This window comes from Chamaea fasciata, unplaced genomic scaffold (assembly GCF_029207755.1).
Source record: "Chamaea fasciata isolate MVZ Bird 193981 ecotype frontalis unplaced genomic scaffold, bChaFas1.0.hap1 SCAF_12, whole genome shotgun sequence".
Lineage (NCBI taxonomy): Eukaryota > Metazoa > Chordata > Aves > Passeriformes > Sylviidae > Chamaea > Chamaea fasciata.
In genome coordinates, this window is record NW_027094097.1 from 7,534,861 (window position 1) to 7,552,652 (window position 17,792).

Below are 17,792 nucleotides of genomic sequence, written 5' to 3' on the forward strand. Positions count from 1 at the left end.
TGACTGTTAATAAACAGCTTTATAGCTACTATATTTAAATGCAATTAGTTCCATACATTTCTGGCTTAATAAGAAATAATACATATTCATTTCTGCTCATTAACAGTCAGTATATAACTCTTAGTTAATGAACATTCAATTATGTTCTCTGAATACATTGTGGGATAAATTCTCTTTTTGTTGCTCATATCAGTTCACTTCAATTCAGTTGCTGCTAATTAAAATTCTTTTGCCTCATGTAGACAAACCTGGGTTTTTTGAAGTCCCTGGAGAATTTTTTAAGAGTTCTGTTTTATCTTTATGTACAGTCAGCTCCCTAATTAATGCCTTAAATAGGGTAAACTTTACTGAGGCTCCTGGGTTCAGTTCAAAGGAAAAAAAACCCAACTGGTAATTTTATATCTCATTCTCACACAAATCACTGGAGTCTCTCTTTTCCTTGTAAATCTACTTTTTTCTTTTGTTTTCAGGTGAATTCAATAATCAGGGAAGATGCCAGTTTGAGAGCACTGGGAGTTGGAGATGCCCCATCATCAGTCGAGAGCTTTCCTTACCCAGAGGAACAGAAGAGAAATTCTTGTCAAGTTGTCTAGTTCTGCAGCCAGCTCAGGTGAGGAAAGAGGAATCTCCAAGGGGACATACCCAATGGACTCCCTGAGATAATACCACCTCTATTTTCACTCAGCATCAGCTATTTTTTCCTAAATTGTTATCAGAGCTGGCTCAGCAATCTATCTGCCTGTCTAGGACCAAAAATCCAAACAAGTCCTACCTACTCCACTGAGACTAACACTACACAAGCTAAGCATCTAGCTTGTGTAGTGTCTCCCTTTGCAGAGGTCATTATCAGGTATGACTTGCTAAATGAAGGGTAAGGTTCTTGCCTCTGACTTATTTGCCTTATGTCCATTAAGCATGGCAAAGAAGAGAATTCAGCACAAGAAGCTTCAGGGAACTTTCAGCATGAAGTTTTCCTCTTTGGTGCAGCATGCTATGACTCTTTTACCTGCACTTATGGGCTGGCATGGATAACACACTGAGGAAAGGAACTTCTCTCTGACAAAAACAGCTAGAAAAAAAAACTCTCAAATTGAATGAAGCACTTGTAAATTTATCAGACGTTGTGAACCTTACCTGCATCAATATAAAGAATATAACACAAACACAGAAAGTCTGACATTTAGGGGAGAAGGGACAGAGGCAGAGGAAGGGCAGAAAGACCTTTGATTATACACAATCTACCAGGATAATGTTGGAAGACTGTCCCAGATGGAGAAAGACAAACTTCACGTGACTTGCATTACACTTTCTGGCTGCTCTGATTGCTGGAGAGAACATGCTGGGCCCAGATGGGCATTTAGAAGGTGTTGGCAGGCATTCTTCCAGGAGGGAGGGAAAAACCGAACTGGCATTAGGGTCCATGGCCTAGACAAGGCAAGCAAGCAAGAGAGAAAGAAAAATCCAGAAAGCAAGCCAGAAAGCCAGAAAACAAGAAAGAAAGCAAGAAAGCAAGCAAGAAGTTGTTGAATTGAGAACAGAAACACATGGCCATCTACCACTGTCCTCATACACATTTCTCACAAGTAGTTCTTATTTAGTACCACAGAAAGAAACCAGAAAATCAGAATGACACTTTGCATGAAGACTTTTTTAGCCAGTCCTTGAGAGGAGTTGTTTTTTCTTAAAAGCAGTGAACAGATGCTCCCCAGCTGCTGTGTGCAGCAGTGTTACACAGCTGGGCCAGGAGATGGCAGATTTTTGTCAGACAACAGCAGGGAGCAGGTCAAACACAAGCAGGTTTTCAATATCAAAAATGTCTTTGTACACATGTTTTAATAAAGGTAGAACAACAGCCCTGATCAAAAGAATTAAACAGACAAATGTTAAAAAGGGCACATTCTTTTAGCCTCTGGTTCAGGTTAGGAATTACTGACAGAAGAGTTAAAAAAAAGGTTTGCAAATATTTCATATTCTGCAGTATATACATTTGCCTACTGCACATTGTATGATAAGTTAGAGAATATTTTTACAAAAATGAGGAAGAGAGTAAACTGTCCCAAAGGCAGTACAATAAGGCAGATATCTTAGTCCATTTTAGACTGTATATATACAATTCATATTAAACACTATAAAGCTGCACACACTTTAAAAAAGCTGTGTCTGTTTATGAGAGAGAAAAATTCCTGTCTTACACTAGGGAAATGTGTACTGGGTTTTCATGTATCACTAATATGATTCATTTGGATTGTATACAGAAGCTACACCTGCTCCAGAGCCGCTTTTCTACAGTTCCCAAGCAGGATCCAGGTACAGCATAAGCTCTTCAGAAAAAACATACCCTGTCCTAGTGACCTAGCGTTTAGTGCAAAACTAAAGCTGTGGTTTCAACAAAGAAAAATAATGAGTAGCAAGCAAATGCTATTTACTCCCTTTCCATCTTTAGCACCATATAAAGCTTTTTGGTGAAAGATTCCAGATATCAGCTTGGTAGAAGCTTGGTGGTGTTTTATGTTAGTGATGCATTGATCAAGATTCAATTTACCATAGATTCACAGACAAAAAAGGAATTATTATTCAAAAGAGATGCTGACCCCAGTTCAGCCAAAGAACTAAATATGATCAAACTATTTCACGTGTTCTGAACATTAAAGATTTTTTTGCACTGTACTTGTATTTTGGTACCTGTGATGTTAAGACTTTCAAATGGTGCTGTAGCTAATCATCCTTAGAAGAGTAGAAAGTTTATAGTCAATATTATTGTTTTTAATAAATGTACAAGTCACCAGAAACACTAATCTACCTATGAAAAGCATCATGTCTGCAAAGCCACAGTGTGAGTCACAGGATCAGGATAGTGGGGGAAAAAATAATAAAGAAAAAAAAAAAGCCAACAATATTATATAGTGATATAATAATATAATTTGTCCGACACAAATTAATCCTTCCTGCCCACTCAGTTGCACTGGTCAGGCCTCCCAGCAGTAGGATTTCCCGTTTGGGTACCTCAAGAAAGATGTGGACTCATTGGAGAAATGCCAGAGGAAAGCCTTAAGTATGCTCAGATATGTAGAAACTATCACCTGGGAGGGAAAATCTGAAAACATTAGTCTGATGAAAGCATAAGAGAATCATAGCACTACACAAGTGTGCAAAAACTGGCTGCAGAGAGGAAAGGGACCTGCTCTTGCATCCGCTGAGGATGGATATCATTTGCAATGACAGAGATTCTTCTCAGAAACAGAAAAAAAACATTTCAAGACATTAACAGAGAAGTGCTGGAATGGATCAGCTAGGGAAGTCATGGGCTTTCAAATTTTACTTTGTAAAATCATCTGCCAAGAGTGGTAGAGGTAGCATTGATCATTCTCCTCTGGAGCTCCCCCCAGCCTTACTTTCTGTGACGACTATGCTGATCCAGTTCGTACACTGCTCTCAGCTTTTTCAGAGCACAGTGCTGGTTTCAAGGACTGGCAATCACAGGGAAATCCTGGAAACCAGCCAAGGGAAATCCTATACTCATCAAGCTTCTATTATAGGCAGGATTTGGTTAGCCCAAATATATCATTATGACTACTCCTTAAGCACCTGCAGTTGCAAAACACAAATAATAATTTTATAATAATTAAGTTTTGTGAACGTTGATGGTATCTTCATGGAAGCAGAGACGTCAAAGTGGGAACTGAACTATGAGATGTTTATAATTAGTTTCATTACAGCAATATGAACAGTCTGGCAACACACAGACAACTGTCGTGCCAGGACGTACCAATATTCTCATGTGAAGGAGACATTGGAAAAGCACCATAGCAAAACCAAGTGTTTGAACCAATGTCACGGAAGAGGCCAGCGGCCTGAGCCCAGCGCTGGCTGCACAGCCAGACTGGCGGCTCAGCCGCACTACCGGACCGGCTTCCTGTGAGAACCCAAAAGCCTGCTTCCTAAATGTGGTCAGCGTGGAACTTCCTCTTGGGTTGAAACCAGCAGCAGCAGTCAGGCAGGCAGGCCGGCAGAAGGTGCCTGAGGACGGTGTTTTACAGCACCGCCCGGCCCTGCAGAGCCGCTCCTGGCGCATCCCTCAGGGCGGGCCTGCGGGAAGGGATCCCACGGGCATCCAGCACGCCAAGAAAGGCTGCAGCGGATCTGCAGACCTCACGTGCTTAAGAACCAGAATAATTGTACCAGTCTTAAAAGGTGAATACCTGCGGTGGTGAAAATGCACCATTCTCCTAGAAACGACCTGTGCCGTGTGCCATGACCGCGCTTGCCCCTCTCTCAGATAACGGCCCGCGTTGCTCCCAGCGCTTGTGAACATCGCCCTGCCATCGCACCCGGCGAACGCGGCTCAGCTGCCGTGAGCACGGCGCTGGCCACGGCGGGGCAGGGCTGAGGGGACAGAGATCCCAGCGCGGCAGAGAGTACGGGCACGGCTGAGGGGACACGGATCCCAGCGCGGGGCAGGGCACGGGCAGGGCTGAGGGGACAGAGATCCCAGCGCGGCAGAGAGTACGGGCACGGCTGAGGGGACACGGATCCCAGCGCGGGGCAGGGCACGGGCAGGGCTGCGGGGACAGGAACCTCGGGGCCGCCACCGCCCGCCCTCACCTGCCCGAGGCGGGGCTCCCGCGGTGGGCAGGGCCGGCCGGAGCCGCTGGCCCCGGGCTCCGCCGCCGGCTCATGCGCAGCCGCCGGGGATGGCGGCGGCGATGGCGCCGCGGGTGTTGCCGCTGCCCAGGCAGCAGTCCTTCAGCCCGCCCACCGTCCCCAACCCCTTCGTGCACCCGGGCCGCCTCAGCGCCGGCGACAAGCTGCGGGTAAGGCCGGGGGGCGGGCGGGAGAGACCGCCGGGGCCGGGCCGCGCTGCCCCGGGCTGGGATGCGCACGGGAGCGCGGCGGCGGGGCGGGCACGGCGCCCCCGGGCAGGGCTCGGCCCGGGCGCGGCTCCGAGCCAGCGCTCCGTGCCGCGCCCCGAGCCTCCGCGGGGCTGTCAGCGCTGCGGGTGAGGGGCACTGGTCGCTTTCCAGCCCCCTTGCCAGGGCAGAGCGCGGTGTGAGCGATGGAGGTTTGAAAGTGCCGCCGGCAGCCGGGGCTGCGGGGCCCAGCACCGCCCGTGCCCAGCGGCGCCCGTGCCCCGCGCCCGCAGGGCAGCGCAGCAGCCCCGGCTCTGGTTCCCATCTGCGGCTCCTGGCTTTGCCGGGAACAGGCTGCTGGTGAGAACATTTCCTTCCCCTGTACGGCATAGTTTGCTTCCTGATCTAATCTAGAGAGCAGATAGCACGAGGAAGTTATGTAAACGGTCAAAGATGCAAAGGTGGTCAGCATAATGAAGTCACTGGTTTTGGAACTTAATTTTGAAATTAAATTCTTAAACCTTTCAGAGTACACAAGCTGCATGCTTGCTCAACACGTACACAGAAGCTTACTGACTTCAAACTTAAAACTTTTAACACAAGATTTAAAACAAGGTTTTGGAAATATTTGCGCAGTCATTGCTGATAGCACATCACTCCTAGAGAAACCAGGGGTCCTGTTTCAAGAATTAAATACTACCTGTCAGTCATGTCAGATGCCTCAGCTCTAGAGTGAAGATGTCAACTTCTTTGTGATCTGAAAAGCTAAAACAGAAGATAACTTTTTCAGTCATGCTGTTTCAGATGCTTAACTGGCTTTAGGCTGATTTCAAGCCTGGGTTGGGGAGGGGGGAGTGATCTCTTGGCTCCATATTGCAGGATGTACAACCATAAACGGTACCCCATATTCCACTGGGTCACTGACTGCTGCCTCTGAGCTGAGTGCTGTCCCAGTATGACTTGTGTATAAGCACACATAAGACTTACAGGATACTCACACAACTAAAAAAGCTTTGATTTTTAAAAACATTCTTTAAAAATTACCTGATGACCTAAACATGAATATATGATTGAGGACAATGAGGACATCAGTTGTGTAAGTGAAATAACAGCATTTTCTGCTGGTGGTTATAAATATCTGAAGTTGACATACAACTAAATATTTTATGTTTCATATAGATCTTCCTCAGGTTATAAACAATGCTTCCCCTGAAGGTAGCTGGGTAGAGGAAATGTGAGAAACCTGGAAAACAGTTTTGAGTCCTTTTATCCCCTATCTTTTACTAGCAATCTGGAACACATTTCAGGTGCATCTGAATCAGTAGCTTTAGGCATGAACCCTGAAGGAACTAGTTTCTTCATGAGGTTCCAGAAATGGACGGCTTTCTGTGCTGGCTGTCCTTTCTGGCGGATGCACAGACTGCTTTCGAAAGCTTGCATAATTACATAATGCACCTGGAAGGAAAAGCACCCATCTGAGTTAGGACCTGGTGCTAGTGAGCTGAGGAACAAAACAGTCACAGAATTGTAAGGCAGAAGAACACACAAGAGAGAACATTTTTTGTATTGTGGTTTGCTCCCTTCTGTTCTTTTCCCCCTGTGGTCGTAAGGACTGGGACGCTTTCTCGGTCCTGTAAACCTCTGCTCCTCTCTTGGTCACCACTGCCCGTCAGACCTGCTGGGAATCAAGGCCTTACCAGACAGTGTTACCATAAACTTCAGAAAAGGGAAGTCTCCCTTCTCTTTCCATTCACAGCAAGTGTCGTGCTTCTCCATTCTTGTGTGTTAAGGATAGTTATGTTATGTCTCCCCACTCTGTACTATTCCTTTAACATACACCAGTAGAAACATACAGTTTCAAAACCCTCTTTCTCTGGGAGTCCGCAGCAGGATTTCCCAATGTTGGTGATCTTGAATGTAAAGGCTGCTGAATGGAGATTGAAAGTGAGAAAGGGTAGGTGTTTGCATTTCATTCAGCTTCAAATATAAAAACAGCCAAACTGAAAAGTGGAATGAGATTTTACAATGTCTTGCCAGTCCTTGTTAATAGTTTACAAGCCACCCTTTATTTGTCATTCTTTAGAATGTGCAAAGCAAGGATCAGTTGGGCTGTGCTAAACACCTTCATGTGCCAAACCATTTTAAAACAGTTGTCAAATACTTCTGGTTTCCACCCTCTGGCTGAAGTTGGCTACAATTCATTGTTGAGATTTTTCCTGTGTTTTAGTTTTAGTTCTTTTGTTCCTGTTTGCTCACTTGCTGTCCTAACTTCTGAACTGCAAATGCAAAGCACAAATTCTAGTTAAGTCATTTCTGGATTCCAGTTTACTCAGAGGAGATGCTCAGTGGACTTCTGCAATGGTGAACTATGTAATACCATAACCAGGATGCTAAAAGCAGTATTTTTGGAAGCAAGCAGCTGGACTGCCTGGCAGAGCTGTGGCATCCTCTGGATGCTCATGAAACACCGTCTTGCCCTGTGTGTACTGCTGTGGGGGACAGTCCATCTGATCACAGCTTCATATGTCAAAGTATTTCAGTGGGAGTTGGGCTTCATTCTGGTCCCCAGCCTGCTCTGCTGCTGCTTCCTAGATAACTTGACAGCAGCTAAAGTTGAACAGAATTTCTTACAGCATTCTGTGGCTTTCTGGTAGACCTGCTTTTCCACTTTCCAGGTTCCTAGCATCAGTGGAGGTATAATCCCATGTATTGATCAAGGATCAGTCAGCTATGGGAGTGGGACCTGGCCTGCTGCAGTGACAGGATATGCAGTAAACAGAAAGTACATGGGTGATTCAGTATGTGGGAAAAGGTTCTTTGGATGACTCAGAATAATTCTATCTTGGTGATTACTGCACAGAAGCTGGAATGGCTCTGATCCTACTGAGTAATAATTAAACTTCGTATTTTTATCTGCATGTTTTTCTCCTATGCTTTCTCTTTTCTAGTCTTGACCTTTCCCTTTTGTCCTTTTCTTGCCCTGCTCTGCAGCTGATGGAGCAGAAACAAATTCTGCCTCATTACACAGTGACCTAGAAAGCCAATAGTTTGCATCAGCAAATCAGCACCACCTGTGCATCTGCCTAAACTAGATTAATGAATTTATTAAAGTTTTGAAGAAGGGATTGTTTTGCTTTTGCTATTGCATCCTTTATTTTTCATTTTAGGTCGGTACATATATATTCTTTTTTCATGAAGAAAAACATTATTTTAAGTTAAACTACATTGATTATGCTTGCGCTGCACATTTTGGATAACTGAATGCAGCTGAAATGGACTATGGATCATAATAAGAGAGGATGCATATAGAGGAAAAAAAAAACCCAAATCTAATTTTGGGAGACAAGCGAGGAGTCTTTGTTGGTTTATCTTCCTACCTGACTTTTTTCAGATCTGCCACAGCTGGCACCAGAGTGAGTGGAAGCAATATATCTCATGGGTCAAACCTGTCATGCTGATTTCTGTGATCCGGAGCAGTCCTTTACCAGTTGTGCATAAAGTTATGGTTAAAATTCCATAGCTAGTTACACAGAACTTTTAAATAAAAAAAAAGAAATAATCAGACCTCTGTGTTCAGATCTCTCCTGGAAACACATTGTATGGCAGTGCTTGCAGAACATAAACATCCGCACAGTGTACCTGCTTATCGTGCTTATCTTCATTTACTCTGTGTATCCACTGTCATGTTTGGTCTGTTGTTGCTGTGCCTGTGGTAACACAGAAGCGAGTCCTGAAGGTCCTAAATTCATCTTAATCCTCATCAGTGTCAGAGGGTTTAAAACCAGATGGCAGAGCCTCTCCTGAATATTGACAAGAGGAGGGTAAGCAGATATTACATGAAGATGGAAGGGATTTGGTTGGAGGGAAAGGACTGTGTTGGTGAAAGGAAAATTAGAAACAACTGACTGTATCAAAAGATTGGATTAAGTATACGCTAAGGTGGTTACTTTCAAATGTACTACACTTGTTCCTTTTTAAAGAAAAGACGTAAATCAAAATCCACTGTGATGTTAATAACCACAGCTCTAGGAAGTTGCGAACTATTTTGTAAAACTGACAAAAAGCCTTGCTTTTTCTGTACAGTAAGAGGCCATTGTTAAAGAGCTGACTAGAAAAAATGATTTTGAGAGAGGAACACTGTTCAGTTGTGGATTTTCTTAAAAACCAGTAAAGCATAAAGTGTAGTAAGCTCAAAAGAAAAAGTTAAACTCTCTTAACTCTCCTTCGGTAACTTCTCCCATACACTTGGACTGGTGGACCTGTCAGTCTGACACACTTCCAGGTAAGTCTTGAGGGACTTGAAGAAACAGCCCAAATAAATTTTTAAAACTCACTATTACAGTTTAGTTTTGTGCATAGGTTTGCACACAAACTGGTCCTCATCAGTGAGTGGCAGCTGAGCTGGGTTAGTGCCAAAGGCAGTTGAACCCTTTGCGGGTTTCCCAGGAATGCTGGCTCTGGCTCACTCACAGAGCTCACCTGCCTCCCAGCCCCAGCAATCTGCACAGTGCCTGCTGCACCATAAAGGCCAACCTTCAGGATACAATTTCTCACCTAATGTGCTGGGGTGAAACAATTACGAGTTTCTTCCTGCCCTGCCCTGTACCAGAGCTGCCTGTGGTACAGCATGGTGCCAATACACCTGTTTCCTGGAGCTATGCATGAAAATACACAAGCTAAAGATTGCTTTGGGAGGGCTGGGGATGATGTTGGAAGATTATTTGCAATCAGGGCAACTAAAACCTTGGTTTTGCTTAAGTCCCAACTGGGGGAAGCGATGTTGTGTTGTGTGTGCAGAGCTCCCTGGAGCAGTAGTGAGGATCACTTCAGCAATATCGTGACTCAACACAAGCTTTGCCATTTGAAAGGGCAAAAGTACAATTAGTCATCGTAATGATCCCACCTAACTTCTAGATTGGCAGCTAGTGATAGAGAGCTCTGCAATGTGACATTTGGGCAGACTCATCTGAGCTGGTTGTGTGCTGCAGACCAGGAGCAAATATAAACTGAAGCCAGCAAACTTAGTTTACCCTCTGTGTCTAGCTACATCTAAGTCAAAAATGTAAATACTCAGATATTCCAGTACTTCCTGAAATGGGAACTTAAAAGTGAAAATGAAATGCTATTAATTACTTCCCATAAGAGCACTGGAATCATTAAAGCTTTCCTTACTAAATCACAAAGCAATAATGGTAGTACTTTAAAATCCTTGTTAAGTAACTGCAAGATAGCAGTCTCCTTGCTGTTCATACCGTTTCTTGAGATTTTTCACCTCTTGTTTTCCAGACTGTTCTCCAGGGGATTATTTTGCTTCCCCTCCGTGTCATATGCATCGTATTCATTTTACTGCTAGCTTGGCTGTCTGCATCAATCGCAACTTGCTGTCAGCCTGGAAGAGGATTTCTGCCACTGAAAGGATGGAGAAGGTGAAAAAGTGACCAATATTTGTGAAAACTAAGCTTTTTTTTTTTTTTTCCTAATAACACAAAGCAAGGGTCTAAAGCTTATTTTTTCCTTTCACTCTTCGTTTTGATTAGAGGATTCCTCAAGTTGTTTTACCCATTTCTATGAAGCAAATTTTTAATGAGTGTATTTTACAACAATGGTGTAAATGGTGTTTTTAAATTGGTAGATTTTCGGTTGTCTTGAGACTAAAAAAAAAAGAAATTATAAAACCATTTACAGATTATCTGTAAGGCAGGACTTACTTAAGTAATAATCCTAGCAGGAATATTTGAGAAAAGAAATTCATTAAGCAAGTATTTTAGAACATGACATAGGCTAAGCTCTTGTGTAGCCTTTGTCATTTCTGCTATGCTATGTTTCTATGACAAAATTAGCTTTGACAGCTCTCTCAGCTGCATTGCCCTTGAAGTGGTATTTCACAGCTGCTTCTGTGGGTTCTGGGTTTCAGTCACTCACTTCTGACCTCAAACTACTGAAGTTGCCTTCTAGCCACGATGCACTGCAGGTGCAGGAGGAGGAAGAGACACAGGAGGTGATTTCTAACAAGACCAAAAGGTTAGGGAGAGTCCCATGAAAGGAACGTGTCCCCTATTGTGGGAACAGGTTCCAGTAAGAAAATATTGTCACTTAATCTTTCTTGTTTTAAATTCTTACAGAAAGGACATTAAATCTGCTAATTATTCCCCTCACAATAGTATTATGGTACAATGCCATAAAATATGCCATGAGAAATAGTGTACCTGGGAAGAGGGTTTCACAAGGTGCTGTACATTGCCTTACCTGCCATCATGAAAAGGTGATGTCCCCTTCCCTACTTCCCCTTTAGCCCTACATTCTGCTGGTGAGGGGCATTGCTACCCTGTGTGGGCCCCATTGCTGGTTAGAACTAGGAAATCTATTAGGGACTTTTCTTTTGAAACACAAGATGAGTACTGACTGTAAGCTGGACAATATTTTTGTGTTTCTGTTTACAAGGAGGATGATCCAGACAACCCTCTCCAGCCTGACTCGTATGGCGTACTTCGTGATGGGATTCCAAATTAAAGTGAAAGGGAAAGTAGCAAGTCTACCAGAAGCCCCAATCTTTGTTGCAGCTCCTCATTCAAGCTTTTTTGATGCCATTATTTGTGCCCTGACTGGAATGCCATCAATAGTGTCTAGAGCAGAGAATTTGTCAACTCCAGTATTTGGCAGTAAGTATTTATGAAAAAAAAAAAAAATATTAAGAGTTACAAATCAACAACTCGACATTGGGCCAAAAATTTTATCTCCTCGAGCAATTTAAGGGTGGAGTTTTAAGCTCTTTAGCTTCCAAAGATACTGATAAATTATTTCCAGTGAAACTCCTGTGACGCATCTTTCTGAATTGGTAAAAATGCCTAGAAATTGTGCTGTTTCTTTTCAGGTATGAAATACAATATCATTTTGAACTTGTTTTATAGTGAAAGCATGCTTTGCAGCTGCTCAAGTTGGAAGCTTTCTCTTTAATTCTCCCAGCAGTAGCTCAAAAAAATCTGTTCCACTGCTGTCTTTTAACAGTGTGGCCCACAAATGTGAGTGAAGGTTATTTCAAAGCAGACCCAAACTACAGTAGTCTGGAAAACACCACATTTATAAGATTAAACTTGCAGGCACTAGTATGGATTTTTTAAATGGGAGCAAGACCAGGAAGGAATAAAAGAGGAGTTACTCAAAAAGGAAATGCAGGGAATGGAAAAGATCAGATGAGTCATGCTTCTATTATTTTCTCCTCCTTCTGGCACAAAAAGAATCCCCGTTTGCATTATTGCTAGAATCAGCTGTAGACTTTCTGCTGGCTATACAGTAACCCTGAAATAAACCCAGTAGGCAACATAGCAAAGTGTTTTTGTAGAAAAGATGTGAACAGAGAATATATAGATTTTAGCTTAAAAGCACAGGATTTGGACAGAGAAGATAATTCTTTGCCAGGTTTCTCATCACAAAGGTCCACACATTCTGATATAGACTTCTGATTAAATGAGGGGTGTTTTTATCTGTAATTTACATTGAAGCTGTGCATGCTTTGTAATGGAAAAGGGAAGGCTAAAACTACATTTTGGGTGCAGTCTGCATAAGGCCCAAGCATGGCCCGTGAGCTGACCCAGTCAGGTCACTCTCTTAGAATGGTGTGGAGATGCTCAGTGAAAAACAACAGCAGCATTATTAGAATGTGTTTGTGTGAATTTTGCATGTTTATATCTACTGTAAAGCTCCTCAGCTGGAAGGCTGGGTGCATCTTCTGTGTCTTACTTCCCATTCTGCAGAAAGAGAATAGTAGCACTCTTGATCAATGTAGTCTGAAAGTTGTTTGTGTGGGGTCTGTCTCCTAGGATATGAATAATAAGTTTTTGCTATAAGGAGGCCTTGTACCCATGTGTTTTCTAATCTCTAGTGTAAAGCAATTTTTTTTTTCAATCTGTCTCACAGCAATTTTAGGTTCCCTTCAGCCTGTGGCCGTTTCTCGTCAGGACCCTGATTCGCGGAAGAACACAGTTGCTGAGATAACCAGGCGGTCATTGTCAAGAGGCCAGTGGCCACAGGTAATAAATACACCACTAACTTCTCTTCCATCATGTATTCCTGTTCCCTGTTCATTGTGCATCACAATAGCACAAGTGACCAGCTGGGTAGGAATCATAAAATGTCCAGAAATGAAGTCAGCTCTCAGGTGTATTATCACTGGGTTAAGATGGGAAAAATCTGATGTCCAAAAGGAGTTGTGTTGTGACAAATGGATCAGTTAAATCCAGCCAGTACCAATTGCTGTTGCAAATGCAGATGCTCTTGACTGTCTCTTTTCCCTTTTCAATTCTTAACATGCTGCCTTCAGTGTAGCAGATGAATTGCATTGGTTTGTGTGGATCAGTATTCTGCAGCTAGGCCATGTAGCTGTGCTCACACCAGCTAGAGGATGAGCAGTTCATGAGGTGGGTAACCCAGACTGACCAAGATCAGTACAAACAGTACTTTAGCTCAAAACTTCAGTTTCTCATGTAGAGTGTAGAAGAGGTGGAGCTTAGTTCACTCTTAAGGTTAATAATGCATTAAACCCAAGATTTTTAGGCTGATTTGAGGAATGATTTTGACATGGAAGCAATAGTTACTGCTTCTGCAGTGTTTCCCATGGTCGTTCCTCAGCAGTAAGCTGCTGTTCTGCTTCCAGGTCCTGGATGGCTTTCCATCTGGAAGAGCTAATGGGGCAGGGGCTGATCAGGAGGAGGGAAAGTGTTGAGGCAGCAGCTCTCTGCTGCTTATATGAAAAGCAGAGGCCAGGAATGGAAATCCATATTCTTTGGAAGAAGAAAGACTGGGAGTAGTTGTGCATCAGCTGACATCTCTTTTGGGAGTGCCTTTGTGCTTTCTTCTTGTTGCATTGCCTTCAGATACTACGAATACGATGTCATTGCCATGCTGCTGGACAAATCCAGTCAGTGATAATATAAAACCTTGCTCCAAACATCTCCTGTGCAGATTTGGGTATAAACTCATGCTTTGTGTTTCGAATTACCTCTTAACTTGTTTTCTTGGGGGTTAATTTACTTAAAATAAAAACAGAAAGTGACTGGGTCAGTAGCTGAAGTCACGAGGTCTTAGTCATAGTTGGATACCCTCTAAATGACTATGAAAAATTAACTTTTCCTTCACTTCTGTTTCAGTGAGTGGCTTTTGCAGAAACTTCAGAGGCAAGTGTAGATAACAGACCTCAGTAGGAGGCATCTGTGCCAGCTAGACCTGCTGTTTACTGCTCTACTTTCTGAACAGTCTCTAGAAACAGAGACCATTCAAGTAGGGAAGACCAACGCTATCCTTTTTTTTTTTTTTTGTAATGGCATTATTTACACATTTCATACATTTTTACTTCATAAGTACCTTCTAAAAGCTTTTTAATATTTAGGGTACTTTGACTCATAAATGTATTTTTCTAAACTGCTCTACATAATATTATAGCCTCCATTTTTATTTTTTTAATTTGTCAGTTGAGCATGCGTATGCCAGTTTTGTTTAAATACTGGGTTAGAGACTACACTGGTGCTCATGATTTGCTAAACTGTTATGGATGAATGCCCTGGTAGACCTGATCTCTGCTGAAAGCAGCATGGGGAGAAAAGGGAAATGGGCTCCTGCACCAGTGCTGCACTTGGGATGAAACCTAGATATGTATTAGGGCATAAATAGATTATGAGTCAAGTAATCTGGGAATCTCCAGGACTGAGTCAGCAGTACAACTGAGGGTGTCACTGGGTGATTCCTAGTCCTGTGCCCTGGCCACACTTTCTGATTACAGGATGTGTCATGGAGGACTGGCTGTAACTTGCTGTGTGCAGTTGCCTCTGTCATACCCTTCAACAGTCTGTGTCCTTGGGTGTGACCTCCTGAGGCCTCTTTCACAGCTAGCCTTGACCTGCTCATTCAGACTGAAGTGGGAGCACACCTTGAACTCTTCGTGCTGGGATGTTTTTAGAATGCTGCTTATGATCTTGTAGTGTTATGAGAAATTCAAAGCTTGTGTTCCATAGGGGGCTGGATTCAGTGTGTCACATTGCAGTTCACAGTGCACTTCATGTACTGTCTCAGACACTAAATCAGAAACCTTCTGGGTGTTGGTGTGTCTGAGTAACTGGGGTTCAGAGGCTGCCGTGGTGTGTAATGCCTACAGAGCCCTGCCTCACAGCACATCTCTCCTCTGCCTTTTGCTCTGCTGCTCAAGCTGTGATCTCATCACAGCTGGCATCTCACTGATGGCATCTCCGCCTGTAAATGCCCAAGTACCTCATGCACTTCCTTTCAGCCCAGACTCCTATATTTATACACCCAGCAGCTCAATAAGGAACTGCTGTCAGAGGAACAATTCTATTATTACTAACACTAAAATTACAAGTGAAACACTTAAAAGTGTTTTGTACTGTATTTCTGAACTGATAAAGGCCTTTCCCCAGGGCTCCTTTCTTAGAAAGCATTGGTTTCCAAATTAAGATGGAGCAGGGTACTAATATCATGAGCATCCTTCATTAATATGTTTGTTTACTTTGGAAACAGTTATGATATTCTTGCAGTACAGTGCAACAGGTCACAGAGCTTGCATAATGTCAGCTTGTGTATAACAGATACTAAAGTGTAATCCTTTTATGAAATACATGTGCGTGTGTGTATATTTTTCTCTCTCTTTGAATCCAAGATACTGATTTTCCCAGAAGGCACCTGCACAAACCGATCCTGCCTCATCACATTTAAACAAGGTGAGAGATTTTATCCCATTGTTGTTGGAAAAAAGTATGTGGTATTAATTTGATAGTTGTAGTAAGGACTGAACTTGTGAAGGTACATCATCCACAACAGCAGTGTAGTAATCCCTTACATTCTTAAAGTTTCAGTGGCACTAAACACACTCTTTTATACTAGTCAGCTCACTTCTTTGGTTTGTGCTATTATGTAGGATGCAAAATATCTGTGACTTACATGATTAGTTGGTTGGGGGATTTTTCTGGGTACAGTTTTCATTTAATTTGTTTACTCAGAAACTCAGCTGTCATTGTTATGAGGTGTATGTATGAACTTCCATGATGTTCTTTTATCTCAGCTAACAGTTGGGCTGTCTTAGATTCCTGTAAATTTTGCCATGCAAGGCTCAGCAACCAAGTTACAAAATGTCTTTGCGTAGTGCTTAGCAAGCCAGGACAACAAATTTTTAACACAGAAACATGCTTCATTGCATAACTGATCATTAGATTGTTGTGCTGCCCTTCAGTTTAAAAAGGAGAGCAACCTGACTTTAACTGTTTTACAGTGTCTTGGGTAGAAGTGTTTCAAAACCATTACTACGTGCTCTGATCTGTATCGCTTGTAATGATCAGAAAACAGAGTGATGCAGGAAATGCCCAAAAGCCTTGTGAGCATCTCATCCTTTGAAATTAATGCCTGTCAATGGGGAGATAATGCACAGAAAATGAGTTTGAACAGTCCAGGGATCTTAGGCAGCTTTCTCCTTGAAATAGAGCCAAACCCTTTTTTGTCCTGACATCTTGCTGGTTGTGCTACTGATTTAAAAACAATTAAAAATCAAAGACCCAACCTACAATATACATAAATCCCAAATCAAACAACAAACAAAAAACTGAAGTAAAACACTTCTCATTCTCCTTGTGTTTTTAAAAATGTCTCCTTCCAGGTACTGTTGTCTGAAATAAACCACTTAAAGGTCCCAATTGCTGCATTAAGCTTAGTTGTAACAATTAGTTCTAATTTGTGGCTGCAGGTGCCTTTGTTCCACGAGTCCCTGTCCAACCTGTGTTACTCCGGTACCCCAACAAGCTGGTGAGCAGAAAATTCTTCTCTTACTAACTAATACTACAGAAGGCAAAAGCCTGACTTCAGTGGTACCTACAATAAATCCTTTGCATTGTCACTAAAGAATATATTGTCCTGAGCTTTAGCATGGAAGAGGTCCTGGAAGTAGCCAGGCTTCCCAAGTGTCACCATGGTGTAGTTGCTATTCTGACTGAAAAATTACTGCTGGGCTTCTTAGCTAAAGAGGGGAGACAGGAAAGTATTGCAGAGGAAGTTGGAAACTTCCTGCAGCGCCACAGAGCCTGTACTTTGAAGTCAAAAATGGACACAACTTCCCTCTTAGTCATCATTTTTTGGTTAACCTCAAGATATCCTTACTGCAAAGGGACTTGCAGAGTTTCTGAGCAGAAGCAAAGCTGAGCCATGCAATGCATCCAACAGCCCTCCTCAGGGGAGCAGCTTTGCAGATGTTCTTTTCATGCAGTGTTCCTTGTGCAGCTCGACTTTACTGCACCTGTAAGGCTGGAACCTTTTCAACTTTTTTTAAATTACCTGGTCATCCAACAAATCCAGAAAAGGCCAAACTTTCAGTTCCTAATATTTTGTTAGGATTAAAAATATGGTTGTTATTGTTGTTATTTGCAAAGATTCCTTTGTGTAATCCTTTTACAAATGAATGTCAAAAATGAACCACTCAAGGGGATTGGTATCACATTTCACTGATAAGATTTAAGGATCTGCCAGTACACACTGTAAAAAGAAGAAGTAATAAACACAGAAAGAGAGAAAAAAAATCAAAAAACAAGCATGATAAATTATGCAGAAATGTCCTTAAAAACTAAATGAGACATGTTTATGAGAATGCCTCTCTAAAGGGACTAGTAAGGCCCACTGACGAAGTGTTACTAATTTTTCTTTTCCCTGCTTCTGTTGTTTGGATCAGAGTGAATGATTTACAATAGCTAACTAACTAACTGTTATTCCAAATTGTTTATAAAAGTCTGCCATGCTTATTTCCGAATTTTTAAGGCAAGGAATCCTGTTTGCCTTTACACCTTTATTTATTTTCACTACAGGCCTATAAAAACATCATCTGCTTTTACTAAACTTGTGCCTGTTTTAAATTGTAACTTATATGCTTGCTAACTTTCATCTGGTTTTGTCATACATTTC

At 42.5% G+C, this 17,792-nt stretch overlaps 1 protein-coding gene across 1 annotated transcript in view; it reads left to right on the top strand.

Moving 5' to 3' along the window:
- The first annotated feature begins 4,691 nt into the window (after positions 1–4,691).
- The window catches only part of LPCAT2 (lysophosphatidylcholine acyltransferase 2), a 30,075-nt gene continuing 16,974 nt past the window's right edge, over positions 4,692–17,792 (top strand). The window contains exons 1-6 of the mRNA XM_066194579.1: positions 4,692–4,811; positions 10,134–10,273; positions 11,289–11,506; positions 12,762–12,874; positions 15,511–15,571; positions 16,588–16,646. Of these exons, the coding sequence (XP_066050676.1) occupies positions 4,692–4,811; positions 10,134–10,273; positions 11,289–11,506; positions 12,762–12,874; positions 15,511–15,571; positions 16,588–16,646 (711 nt within the window). The remainder of the gene's footprint in view (positions 4,812–10,133; positions 10,274–11,288; positions 11,507–12,761; positions 12,875–15,510; positions 15,572–16,587; positions 16,647–17,792) is intronic.